Source organism: Adiantum capillus-veneris, chromosome 11, assembly GCF_014529385.1.
Source record: "Adiantum capillus-veneris isolate H3 chromosome 11, ASM1452938v2, whole genome shotgun sequence".
Lineage (NCBI taxonomy): Eukaryota > Viridiplantae > Streptophyta > Polypodiopsida > Polypodiales > Pteridaceae > Adiantum > Adiantum capillus-veneris.
In genome coordinates, this window is record NC_140941.1 from 21,474,006 (window position 1) to 21,487,138 (window position 13,133).

At 42.3% G+C, this 13,133-nt stretch overlaps 2 protein-coding genes across 2 annotated transcripts; one reads left to right on the forward strand and one right to left on the reverse strand.

Annotated features, from left to right (window-relative positions):
- The first annotated feature begins 3,508 nt into the window (after window positions 1-3,508).
- Window positions 3,509-7,309, forward strand: LOC147446978 (non-structural maintenance of chromosomes element 4 homolog A-like). The gene is made up of 7 exons (XM_086524223.1): window positions 3,509-3,823; window positions 3,913-3,993; window positions 5,183-5,429; window positions 5,657-5,753; window positions 5,822-6,038; window positions 6,485-6,600; window positions 6,697-7,309. The coding sequence occupies exons 1-7, from the start codon at window positions 3,694-3,696 to the stop codon at window positions 6,943-6,945; spliced, it is 1,137 nt and encodes a 378-aa protein (XP_086380349.1). The 5' UTR covers window positions 3,509-3,693; the 3' UTR covers window positions 6,946-7,309.
- Window positions 7,310-8,732: 1,423 nt separating this feature from the next.
- LOC147446979 (uncharacterized) lies at window positions 8,733-9,966 on the reverse strand. Its single transcript, XM_086523554.1, has 2 exons — window positions 9,518-9,966; window positions 8,733-9,338 (listed from the first exon to the last, which is right to left on the reverse strand). The coding sequence occupies exons 1-2, from the start codon at window positions 9,964-9,966 to the stop codon at window positions 9,083-9,085; spliced, it is 705 nt and encodes a 234-aa protein (XP_086379680.1). The 3' UTR covers window positions 8,733-9,082.
- Window positions 9,967-13,133: the final 3,167 nt, after the last annotated feature.

The window sequence follows — 13,133 nt, forward strand, 5'->3', positions numbered from 1 at the left end:
ACAGAAAGATCTTCGCTGCAGATGAGTATAGTCGAGACCTACAAGAATCTTTCCAAAATATTAAGGATGCTATCTCTATCTCATAGCAAAGGCGACATGCTGCTGCTGACAAGCACAGAAGAGCTCAAGCCTTTAAAGAAAATGATTGGGTCTTACTCAAATTTCCCAAGGCTCAATTAAGGCACACGATGGGCAAGAATCCTACGGAACACCAAAAGTACTATGCTAAGTTAGCAAAAAGGTACTATAGTCCCTTCCAGATTCTTAGGCCAATCAATGAAATGGCCTATCAACTCAAGTTGCCCAGCCATTGGCTCATACACAAGGCTTTCCATGTGAGCCTACTAAAGCCTTACAAAGGAGAGCCACCTCAAGAACCAACTATTGAAGACCCACCGGAGATCGAGGACCAAGAAGAGGTGCTGCAGCTCGAGTCCATTCGACATGAAGACAAGGTACTAAGAGGCACTAAGACTGTCCAACAATATCTTATTAAGTTTAAGAATTATCCTTTTGAAGATGCTAGATGGATGCAAGGCATACAATTAAAGGATAACCTAAACCTTGTCAATGCTTACAATGCTTTCCAAGAGTAAGCAAATGTACAAATGTTAAAAATGAACAAAGTTTTTGTCTTATAAGACTCTCTTTTTATTCATTGTGCACAAAAATGAAATAGTATGCATGCTTAGATTAAGTTTGCGAAGAAGACGTCTCCTAAACACCAAGTAGAGCTTGTCATTCTACTATGGAAGATTGATAGGACTAATGTGTAGACATGCTTGCGGTAGTTTAGGCTCTCAAGCTCCAAATGGACTAGTCATCCATTTTGGAACGATGTCGTAGGGTAACATAGGGATCCTCTACCCGCGAGCAAAAGGACTAATGAATATGCTTTATCTTCTCTACCCCATAGTTGAGGACGACTATGATTTCAAGAGAGAGGTAATGTCATACTAACTAATATCTAATTCTCCTAAATGATTTTCTCATGTTAAACTGATCATTTAATACGGGGAAGTGCCAAGGAGAAAAAGCTAGAATATTGGTTAAGCTGGCAGACCGGCACAGTAGGGATCAAAAGGAGAGAAAATAGGGATCCAAAGGGGGGGCCATTTGCAAAAGAGTTATGTGCAACAATGGGCTTCAAAGACCTTAGGGTTCAGCCCATTAAGACTTCCAAAATGCTAAGGTTCCAAAATTCAAAGGTTGTGTCCAATGGTCAAAGGCTTAGGAAATTGGATGCTTCGTGTGTGTCCCAAAAAGTCTTCACAAACTCCTACATAGGAGGGGGCGAGCCCAAGAAGTAGGGGATGAGAGAGAAACTCACACACACACACTCACAAGCTTTCTTTGTACACAAGGGGAAAGAGGGACACATGTCAGCTCCCTAGGCCAGATGCCCACAAGGTGTACTCAAATCCTATTGGATGGCCATGGAGGTGGACCAATGAGAATTAGGCTAGAGTAAATCTAGTTTAATTAAATTAAAAACACTTAATAAAAGAATTAATAGGAATTAAGCTCTCAAGAAGACTATTGGACAGTCTCCCAAGGGGTCCAATGAGCATTCATCAACCCAATGGCTTGCCTGATTCCTATTGGCCAGGAGACAAAGGGGTCCAATGAGAGTTTAATTGCATTTATTAATTACCTAAAGCTCTCACAAAAGGGGAAAGGGGGACACATGTCAGAAGGCTTTCACTTATGCTCCTGAAATCCTATTGGCTAATCCTGGGGAGGTTCAATGAGGTGCTAGCAAGAGCAAATAGCAAGAGGGGTCGACCAAGAGAGAGAGAGAGAGGGGGTTGATTTTTCAAAGGCAATTATCCACACACACTCACACAAGCTCATATGTAGAGTAAGAAGAGTCTCTCTCTCTTCTCAAGCTTCACTGGAAAGCTTATCACCTACTCCAAGCTTGTGAGAAGGGAGGCCTACACCAACAACTCTTGGTTTTGTGATGCAAATCCAACCAAGAGCCAAGATTCAATGCATGCTCATCTCCTCTACCATGCTAATTACTAAGCTAAGCTATACTAATATGAGTGATTATGTGAGGGGATGTACATCTTTCTCATAAGACTACTCCTTCTTCCTCTCAATCTACTCTCATACCCCGCTAGCTCTCACCATCTTCGAAGGTGTGTAGGTCTTGGGTCTAAGACCGTGAAGGAATTGATGTTGTGTTTTGCTTAGTGCTTGAAGTTTCCATCTTCATTGCACTAGCTAGTATTGAAGGAACACAAAGAATTTTATTGTAAAATGTCTCTCTTGATGGGAGAAACCATAATACAAAGCCTTTTGGAGGGGGGACCGGCTCCATGCAAATCCGGTCCTCAACTGTTGTCAATTGCTTAATTTCTGTCTCTTTTGAAGTATTGTTCATGCTATCTAACTAGGTGTTATGCTTTTTGTTGCTCTCTCCACCCAAGCACTCTTGTTATTCTCATTAGGAATCTATTCTAATGAAATGCTCACTATGTTCATGCTATTTTCGCTACACACAAGTTACTAGGCCATTAAATGTTACAATGCTCCTAAGTCAGAGAGCTCACAGTAGAGCTCTTCATGAGAGGCGTACGATGCCTAAGATTCGGCTTTCGTCACACTAAGTCTTATTCTTGCTTGTGGGTTGGGGATTCATGCACCTACGAGGATATTCATAGGTGTGAGTGTTCTTTTGCTTGTTTATGCAACAAATAGCTTGTACAAGAATGTTCCAATCAAAGAAGTGGTATGTCTAACATGGGCATGGCAAAGAAGGAAGCAAGGTAGGTCGATTTTTCGAGGGTCTATAGCAATGGCAAAAATTTTCTCATAGGCGTGCTGCGAAGGTGGAAGTTTGCTAGGGTGTGAACGTTCTTGAAGCGTAGCCAGTGTGCTGAGGTGGTGCCACTTGAGACCTGCATGCCCAACGCTACTGCTGCAGCTCAGGAGGGTGTCTTTGAAGTGTTGTACAAGACCCAGTTGCCGACATCCAGTGATGTTCCTATAGCATACCCCAACCTCTCCTTATTCTCTTCGCGTAATGTGATAAGAGTATATTGGTTGTACAAAAGAATTAGTAGGTAGCAAGACACAATTGCTGAATACAATGGCCCTTTAACCCCAACACACGCTTTGTTCTTTCACTTTTTCAACTCAAATCACTCCTTGATACCATTGGTTCTGAGAGGTTACATTAGCCTAGCACTGACAAGATTTAAGGTAAACTATACTTCCAAGGGGGGACACTTGACAATCCAAGCCACTTCATTAGCATTGACAAGATTTAAGGTGAATGATACTCCCAAGGGGGACACTTGACAATCCAAGCCACTTCATAAACTCTCTTTTGTCGCCCTCATATCCATAGTCCTCAAAGATCAAGAGTCATTGATTGGCTCAACATAGAGCATGTGACATGTTTCATTCAATCACATAATTGACATTTTGACCTTCAAAGGCGATACAATACACTCTCTCTCTCTCTCATTTTGTGGAAACGAATTCGACGGGATTTGAGCTCTAGCAGTCAGCCCAGAGCTCGCTAGCAACGATACTTCTCAAGCACGCCGTCTCTCTCTCTCTCTCTCTCTCTCTCTCTCCCCCCCCCGTTTCGAAGTTCAAAATTGAAACGGGTGAACTTTGGAGGCCTGTTTTTCAAGCTCGCCATTGCCAACACTGTGTACGCGCGCCAAGTTTGGATAGATGAGCCAAAGGAGGGGTCGCCATGCTGCCCCTTCTTTAAATGACGAGTCTGAGGACGTGAAAGCTGGAAGTGTTAGTGAGCGTAGAGTCCTTCGTTCTCACTACAGGTGCCTGAAAGCTTCCATTGCAGGTGCATCTTTCTGTCACAATTTCATAGATGCTCTTTGCCTTTAACCTCTCTCTCCCGTTCTTACCTCCTCTTTCTGTATTCTCTTGCAGAAGGAAAAGAGCAACTTCTAAGTGGAGATAGCAACAAGTTCGATGAAATAGTGCGAAGAGCAGATGATCTTTACACACTTGGTAAGCAACTTCTTGGCTCATAAAAAGCTTGAAGTGCACTGTTGTATAGAAATGAGAAGCTAATCTCTTGTCTAATGGTTTCACATGAGAACCATTCAAATGCTTTAAGTGCTGCCAGTAATGGTCCTTGTCAAGGTTTTTTCTGCTGGCAGTATTCATTCATGCTGTGGGTAAATCGAGTAGAGAGACTTATGGCACTGACACAAGGAGCCAACATCTCACTATTGACTGTAGCCAAACAAATGGGTCAAATAAGAGTTTAACAATACAATATATCTTTTGAAAAGGGTGCAGTCCTGTTGTTAGTAGGTCTGTTATTCAATCTTTTTGGATTTTTTGGATTAGTCAACAGCAGGAGAAAAGGACATTGCTTATTTGCTGGCTTCAATGTTTAGTGTTTCAATGGCATTGCATAAGCACTGGCAGCATACCCCAAATGCATGTCTTGCTCTATGGTAGTTCATCTTTTCGCTGGCACATATGAAAGTGGTCAGCTTTGAGAAAGTCACCACGCCTCTAAAAGTTATTGTTTGTCGTTTTTACTTGGAAAAATTAAAATGTTCGCCATTCTTTTGCTTCTCTTCCATGTGTTAACAACTAGGTTTCATACTAATTTGGTGCTTTGCATCTACATATCTGTTCTCACCCCGCTTTGATGTGAAACCTTGTCTTTTACCAGTTTACTACACAATGTTCATGCATTCTCTCTGCTGGTCTCTTGTATTGGTATTTTGTATGTTTTCTGTGGATAGGACAGTCACTTTCTTTTTCATATTCTAGTCAACGGATCCAAATTGCGATTTGCAACCTTAACGAGCAAAATTCAGGTTGCATAAACTGCTATAAGATGTGTCTTGCCTGCCTTTGAAAGCTTCAGAATGAAAAGGATAATGGGTTTCATCTTTTGGGGGTATCAGTCTTAGGTGTTCAATACATTCAATCCTTTTCTAATATTAACTGGTAATATATGCACATGATAGGTATTAACTGTTTTTTTCTATATTTCAACAAATTGAGGCCTTGAAAAATGGACGTGCTTTTCTATATTTTGAAATCCTACACACACGATAATTGGATGTGTTTTTTCAAGTTTCAACAAACTTAGACCATGAAATATGGCTGTGCTTTACTCAGGTAGCATGTTTAATTGGCCTCTTATTTTGTTGGGGTGATGTTGATGGTTTATCAGTACACAGGCCAAGAGAGCAGATAGCAGATGCAGAGGCTCTTCTGGATATAACAGAGGCCTTTCTGAATTCTGTAAAAGAGTCCCGGCGGGGGAATGCTGTCAAAGCCAGTGATCTTGTATCTGCTATCATACAGAATTTCAGGCAACCTGCAAACCTTGATGATAGCGAAATAATCTTCTTGGATTGGGCTGCTATTGGATCTGAAGCAACTTGCATCTTTCATGATGCTCCGGGTCTACAAACCATGTATGTTTTATGTTGGCTTTGTGTTTCATTGCAGCCAAAGTTTCTATCTTGATTGCTATTCATACTGCTAGAATTGTGAATTTGAACCTTTGAATGGCTGGACTGCTCAAGGAGTGCTTGTGATTCAGTGCCTTCCTGTCCTTTTTCTGCATGCATAGCTTCTTCTCCATTATGCTTCATGCTGTGTATCTAAGCTTCTGAGAGTTCTTCCTCCTTATCATCCACAGGCTTGGCCCTATGGACAGTGAGCCCAAGAAGAGGAAAGCTGCAGCTGCAAGGCGAAGAGAGAGAGGACCTGCTACTGAGACAGCTCGCCCTGAAACAGTAAGTCCTCAAGCATATTGAAAGAATAAGCCTGGATAGATTTTCTTTCTTATCAGGAACCTTGACAGGTGGGCGATGAAGAAGATAAACAATCACAGACAGACAAGAATATACGGACCATGTTCAATGTTTTGCGTCGATGTGGAGAGGGAGGATGTGAGCTGGAGCAACTTGTGCTCAGTAGGGACTCATTTTCTCATACTGTAGAAAATATCTTCTCTCTCTCATTTTTGGTGAAAGATGGTCGTGCCCAAATTACAATACAGGATGGAAAGCAGTTTGTGGGTACGTTGCGCTTTCTATTTCAGTTTTCTTGCCACTCTAATATATCTGGATAGAATTATTCAGATTGCGAATTCCTATGTGTATTGGTGACTGTTGTCTGTGGACAGGGTGTTTGAATATAGACGAATTTGCGCTTAGGTGTTTAAACATAGATGAATTTGCGCTTATAAAGAGCTTTTACTGACTGCATAGCCTTCTTCAAGGAACACATGCACCCTTTAAGCATAACATCCTTGTAGACTTGTAGATTCACCTTTTTGTGTATGTCACTTTGATGAATACGTATCTTGTGGTGGGTGATGGCATTGTTACAGATTTTTGCCTTCTGAGCATTCAAGAGTGCTCTTTGGTTGTATTTCAGTCTCATTTGCACACTTTGTGCGGGTATCGGTTCAGTATTTTGCCTAGAGCATTTTAAAAGTCTTTTTTTGGTTGTGTTTTACCAGCATTCAGGTATGCTCCTACTGCTGCTGAAAGGGCAGGGAGGCCTCAGGGAGTTGAAGAACAGCAACAAGTTGTGAATACTCAATTTGTCTTTAGATTTGACTTCAAAGACTGGATTGTGAGTTTTTGCTATGTCTCTTGCCAACTCAGAAAGAGGGCCCTCTTGTAGAAGTGGATGCTCAAGTAAATCCTGTTAAAATGTGGTTGTGTGCAGTTGATGAAGGAGATGGTGGAACAAGGGGCAGAGCTTATGCCCAAGAGGAGTCAGCAGGCTATGGCTTCTCAGGCCCCTTCTACTCCCATTAGGAAAAATTCTCGAAATAGAGGCCGCACTTCATCTGAACCATGCGAATTAACAATTGAGCTGGGGGCTGGTGAGGATGACAGTGAAGGGCAAGCTGACAATGATGATGATGCAAGTGCTAGGAGCAAGCGCCCCATGAAGAGAAGGATGCTGATTTGAGTTTCAAGTAAAAGGGATGGAGTATTTCTGTGCTACAGCCCCTTGGCATGGCTGCTTACAGTGACTCATTTGCCAACAATGAAGTTGATGCTACAGTTTTGACTTGGTTTGGGTGAGACTCGAGTCTTTCCTTTTTGTCAAGTGTACCATGCAGTTGCTAGGCAACAATGTTACAACCTCTGTAAGCTCATGTAGATTCCTTACTTATATAATTGGTGCCCAAATTGAAACTTCTCCATCCATTGGCTTTGAGCAATGGCCATTGATTGAACTCTTTTTTGGGTTTTTTTTTTTCCCTTTTCTTTAATGGTGGGGAGGGGTTTTGGGTGTACAAGTAAAGGATGGTGTCATACTATATCAATTCTGTTTTTTCCTTGAAAAGGCTGCATAAGTGAGTTTTCATGTAGTGCCGTCCACTGTGTTCATGTTACCCCTTGCTCTTTAGTAGAACAACCCTAATGAGATGAATTGAAAGGGACATCTACATCTATTGTCAGATTGGTATTGTAGGAGAAACTTTTCTAAGGAGCAGAGATAGGACAAACTGAGCTTTATATTCAGTATGATTTGGCAACACAGGAACTTTGGTGGAATCCTTAATGGATTTAACATGTGTGGTGACCATCCAAGCATTGCCAAAATCATGGAGGGTGTATGGACAATTTCTTATCAAAAGCATAGGTATTAGTTTGATTAGTAAGGTACTAAATAAGTCAAGAATATGATGAAATTCACAACCAATGTGAATATGTTGACATTTAATTGAGACCCCGTGGAGTTTAGTGTCGTGGGTTGTCAATGGTTTGGCATCATTCTAAGTATCCCTATCACACTGCAAAAAAATGTTAAGCCTTTCATCATGATTTGCAATACCTCTAACAAGAAAAAGCTTATTATACTCTGAAATGAATAATGCAGTAGTCTTAATGACGCTAGAAGATATTCTTTGCTTCTCAAAACCTTGAAAGCTATGTTGTTGATCATCACAAGATTGCTAGTGATTGTTCAGTGCAAATATGAATATTTTTTCTCGAGTGCCTAGAATCCTAAATACAAAATGGAAGGCCAATGTGCAACCCATATAGTGCAAAATCGCATGCTCATGAGAGTCCAGCTCAACATTGCAAGAATAAAACCCAGAAAATATTCCCATAATGGTGTCATCACTAGTTGCTTGCAAAGAAGATACACTAGGAGGGTGAGGAGCAGCAAAGGATAGGACAATGGGAGAAGACCACATTGCCACTTTAATTGACATTGGGAGAGATACATCATTCAAAGGGGGAAGAAACAAAAGCTTTTGCCAATGGGATTGTAAATTAGTTGGTAAGGTGGATGCATGGGTGTGTATCGACCCGATTTCGAGTGGCATCTTTCAAATTTCAGTTATGCCTCAAAAAGCTACTTTGTTTTTTCAATGTTAGTCTTGATGGGGCTACTACCAAACAGCCTATTTTTCTTCCTTCTGTTGCTTGGTGCAACAAAGTAGCATACTCAACCCAAAACAATGATTAATTCAATGATCATTACACTTATAGTTCTAATGCTACCTCTTGTTTGTTTCTACATTCTTTTCTTTGCTCTCTACCCTTTTGATATCACCCAATAATTAGAGAAACTTCATGATGAAATTAGTCACTTCCATTCTTTTTTTTTTTCCTTGAAGATTTCATTAATTTCCTTCCATTCAATTTCTGTATCATGCACCATCTCATTGTATAATTTTCTTAATTCATATAATTCACATGAACTTTAACATTTACATATTTTAATATCTCATTTATCTAGAGATTCATCTTTTAGTATACAGAACGCAGACCATTCTTTTTTTTTTTCCCCAAACTCAATTGTGAGTGGGAGTATGTATCAAAACCTTGAAGAATGTACAAAGCAGCCTCAAACTCGTATCGAGCCTTGAGGGTGTCTCTCGACCTCTCCAAATATTACAATGGACCAACCCTAAGCTAACCAATATCCATGATCACTTACCCCTCGAGGCGAAGAGAATGGCCCGATTCCACTTATCCGAGTTCCTCCTTTTTCGAAGGACAACAATCATTTCCTTGATTGCTTGAATGCTTTCCATAAAGCTAGCTACTGAGCTGTCACTTTCAAACAACCGATGATTTTTGACCTTCTAAAAATGCTGAAGGTAGCAGAACCTAACAGTTTGTACGTAAATTAATAGCGCTTGACTTTTCATCACCATCTCTCCAAAAAACAAGTCTTTCATGTAGAACCCTACGTTCCATGTCTTTTGAACCCATTTGCATAGCTTTCCTGCTGGGCCACTAATTGTCGAGCATTGCTTGAACAAGTGAGAGAGGTCCTCACTTGCCTTTTTGCACCCTGAACACCTATCTGAGCCAATATCTCTGGCCAAAATCTTCAGCCTGTCAACATAGCCCCCCACAACACCTTTCACAAAAATATCTTCATCGATAACATCCACTATAGATTCCAGATGTTATCTTCTACCGTCACTCATCTTGCTTTCAACCATTGCAAACCCCACTGTTTATCATGGAGAGAACCAAACTTTCTTAAATATTAAAGTTTTACTAGGACATACCTCGTAACTAGTGAAATAAATTCATTAGCTTGGAAGATTCCAAAGGATCTTCTGCAACCTCTTGCGATTCCCCGTTGCCTTCCTCTGCACCTCGACGATCCCCTTTGCACACATCTTTCCCTCTCCTCGTGACCTGTCACTCTCTCACCCTGCCCCAGAGAATTCAGTTGTTGCTCCTGCCGCAAGCAACAGCCCCACGCAGGTTGAGAGAAGCCATTACCTAATTGCCGAGGGAAGCATGCTTGCCCTCCTGCGTGTGGAGAGAGAGAGAGAGCTTGCAGGCTGCCCTTTTGCAGGGGTCGCAAGAGGTGCCGAGAGAGAGAGAGAGAGAGAGTCTCAAAGTTTTGAACATTGTAGAGGGGGACTGTGAGAGAGAGAGAGAGAGAGACGTGGCATGGCGCCCACACGTCAAGGAGAGGGATCGTTTCACTTTTTTGAAAGCCAGGCATCCTCCCGAGATTCTAACTCTGGACGATTTTTCCAAAATTTTCCAAAATCGTTGGTGCATACTCCCTACTGGCAAGACTTAAAAGAAAATCCAATACATGAGAATATTCCGCCTTCCCTCGCTTTCCCTTTCCTCAGCCTGCGCCCCCCTCTCCCCCCCTCCCTTTCTTGCCCTTGCCTTGCACAGACGGAGAGAAACACGTGACCATCTCCCCTCTCTCTTTGCACCCCTTCTCGTCTTGCCCTTGCCTCACGTACATGGACACAGAAGCGCCCTACGGGGCTGCAACAGTACCTTACGTCGTGCTGCCCCTGCCTTGCATATATCGCCGCGGACAAAGCCAACAAACCGATGCTTTGAGGGGTGGGGCCTTGCCTCGTGCAGACTGGAGAGAGAGAGAGAGAGAGAGAGAGAGAGAGAGAGAGAGAGAGAAGAAACGCATGGCATCCACGTGCCTTGCCTCCCCCCTTCTCACTCCTCCTATTCCCACCCTTCCCTTTAATTACCTTTCGCTTTCCCTTGTGAGCTATTGAGCCCATTTTCCGATTTAAAATGATTGGGTACCCCCTACTCCTGGTTTGTGGATTATAGAAATGCTTGTGCTTGGGTAATTGCCAAGCTTTCCACTTGAGGTTCTACTCGCAGATAAGCATCACACACTTTTCCAGCCCTTCAATAGTCCTATTTACCGAAAGTCTTTCAATGCCATTTAGGTGAAATTGGGTAGCTAGTTGGTCTACTTCTTTCTAGCTCTTATTGTTATCGTCCCAAAAATAGGTCAACCATCGGAGACCTTTGTTATACACCTTTGTGGATCTTTCTCTCCAAAATGAGTTCAAGAGTACATTTCTACTTTGGAGAGCTAAGGGGACTAGTGTGTTATGGAGTTTTAGAAATATTTGATAAATCTTCCCACTTTAGAGCCTCCATTGCGTTCACCTGTTGTACCACCTAGTCTCAAGATGGACCATCTAGGGGCCAATAATTTGTCATGAACCTTATCACAATCTCTCCGGTCCACATAGAAGGGTCAAATGGGTTGTTCTCTGAGAGAGAGAGAGAGATCAATCTTGACGTCTCTGTTACCATATACATGTGGTAGTGATGTGTGTGAACACACTAGGACCGCTGGAGCATTTTTTCCCTCTTTAGGAGGTTTTTTCCCCCGTGCATTGTATATATGCCCATCACTCTAGGGCTATCAATCTTTCCATTGCATACTAAGTAACAACTCTCTATTGTGTGCCTTGAGCTTCCTTCGTCTTCTCCAAGTTGTGTGTGTTTCTCTGCAACCCTAATTCCAACAATTGGTATCAGAGCAGGTCACGTCCTCTCGGGCTTAGTCGCCAGCTGCTCCAGCACTCGCCTGCTCACTTTCTCCGATTTCAGTGAGCTTTGGCAAGCGTTCGTCGCAGGTCGACAAATATTTTGGGTATGCTCGTAGAGTTTGGTCTGCTCACAATTTTGATTTGGGCTCATTTCGGCCTCCGTTTCCACTACAGGTAGTACTGCACAGTCTATTTCGTCATTTTGTGCAGAATTTTTGTCAGTGCCGTTTTCTGCATAACAGGTGCCTTATAGTCTTCTACGGTTTGTGCTATATAGCACAGGTTGTTCCCGCTCCATTTCTCCTATTTTCGGGCAGTTTTCAAATCATGTGCAACATTTACCATGGCTGACAACAACAACACAGATGTGTTCAAGATGTTTGCTGCTGAGGACAGGTTGGATGGGGACAATTACCCTATGTGGGCTTATATGATGCAACATGTTCTTGTGTCAAAGGGCGTCTGGAACATTGTGCAGGGCATTGATGTACGTCCTGGTTCTGAGGATGTAGGCGATGTTGAGGATGTTGTAGGTCTTGCTGCAAGGATTGCTGCTGTTAGATTTGTTTTACCTACGACAGAACAAGCTTGTTGGGATGTTAAGGATGCACAGGCTCATGCATTGATTGCGTTGTGTGTGAAGCGCACCATTGTTCCTCACATCCGTTCAGCAAAATCTGCAAAACAGGCTTGGGATATTCTAGCAGGTCTTTATGCAAGTCGCAATGAGGCTAAAATTGCTTTGCTGCGTAAAGAGATGGTGTCGAAGATTATGCATGAGGAAGATGATATGGACACTTTCCTTGCTAGTGTCAAGGATATCAATGAGCACTCATTTCTGCAAGTGAAGTCATTTCGGACAGTTCCCTTGTGCAGACTGTTCTTGATGCCTTACCAGATTCTTACCAGACTTTTGCTAGTACTTGGAGACTTATGACCCAAGGAAATCCTGAAGTTGTCAAGTTTGATGCATTATGCACATTGCTGTTGCAAGAGTTACTTTCTAGAAAAAACAGAACTAGGCAGCGTGCAGTTGAACAGGCTTTTATTGCTTCTCAAAGAAAGAGTGGTAACAGTAATGCAGCCACTTCTTATGGTTCTGCTGCGAGTGGCAAAAATTATGTTCCTAATGCTTCTGCTGGCAGCAATTCGTCTGGAAATTCTGGTGATAAGGGCAAAAAGAAGATGCGTTGCCATTATTGTAAATCCAATGATCACTTGATCAAGTCGTGTCCTAAGTTGAAGGCCAAAGAGGCTAAGAAGAAAGAGGGTGGTTCCACTGCAAATGCTGGTTCCACTACAAATGCAGCCATTGTTGAGTCTTCTGTGAAAGGAGACTGTAATGCTGATGTTGATGCAGAATGGGCTTTTAGTGCAGAGTGCACTTACAATCCTGCTGTCCATGATGCATGCTTGTCAGTTGTTGGTGCAGATTCACATGTGTGGTATTTCGACAGTGGTGCTACAAAGCACATTACCTCGCATCATGAATTGTTTACCTCTCTCGAGTCTGTCCCTCATGGGAATTCAGTCACTTGTGCCAACAATGCCTCTTATCCAGTTCAGGGAGTTGGAAAGATTGTGCTTACTGCTGCAAATGGCAGTTCTTTCACACTTGTTGATGCACTTTATGTACCTGGGATCAAGAAGAATCTCTTGTCTGTATCCGCACTTGCTAGACTTGGACTTGTAGTCAAATTTGTGGATGACAGATGTACAGTTCATGATCTCAGTTTTGGTGATGAAATTGTTGCATCTGGCCTTTTGTGCCGTGGGCTGTATAAACTTACTTTGTATGACAAGTGTGGAAATTTTTTTGCAAATGCTGTTGCAGATTCAA

Coding starts and splice junctions, on each gene's coding strand:
- LOC147446979 (XM_086523554.1), bottom strand. CDS start 9,966: ATGCCTGGCTTTCAAAAAAGTGAAACGATCCCTCTCCTTGACGTGTGG. Junction 9,339..9,517: donor TTTATTTCACTAGTTACGAG/GTATGTCCTAGT, acceptor CTATGTTGACAG/GCTGAAGATTTTGGCCAGAG.
- LOC147446978 (XM_086524223.1), top strand. CDS start 3,694: ATGAGCCAAAGGAGGGGTCGCCATGCTGCCCCTTCTTTAAATGACGAG. Junction 3,824..3,912: donor CCTGAAAGCTTCCATTGCAG/GTGCATCTTTCT, acceptor ATTCTCTTGCAG/AAGGAAAAGAGCAACTTCTA. Junction 3,994..5,182: donor AGATGATCTTTACACACTTG/GTAAGCAACTTC, acceptor ATGGTTTATCAG/TACACAGGCCAAGAGAGCAG.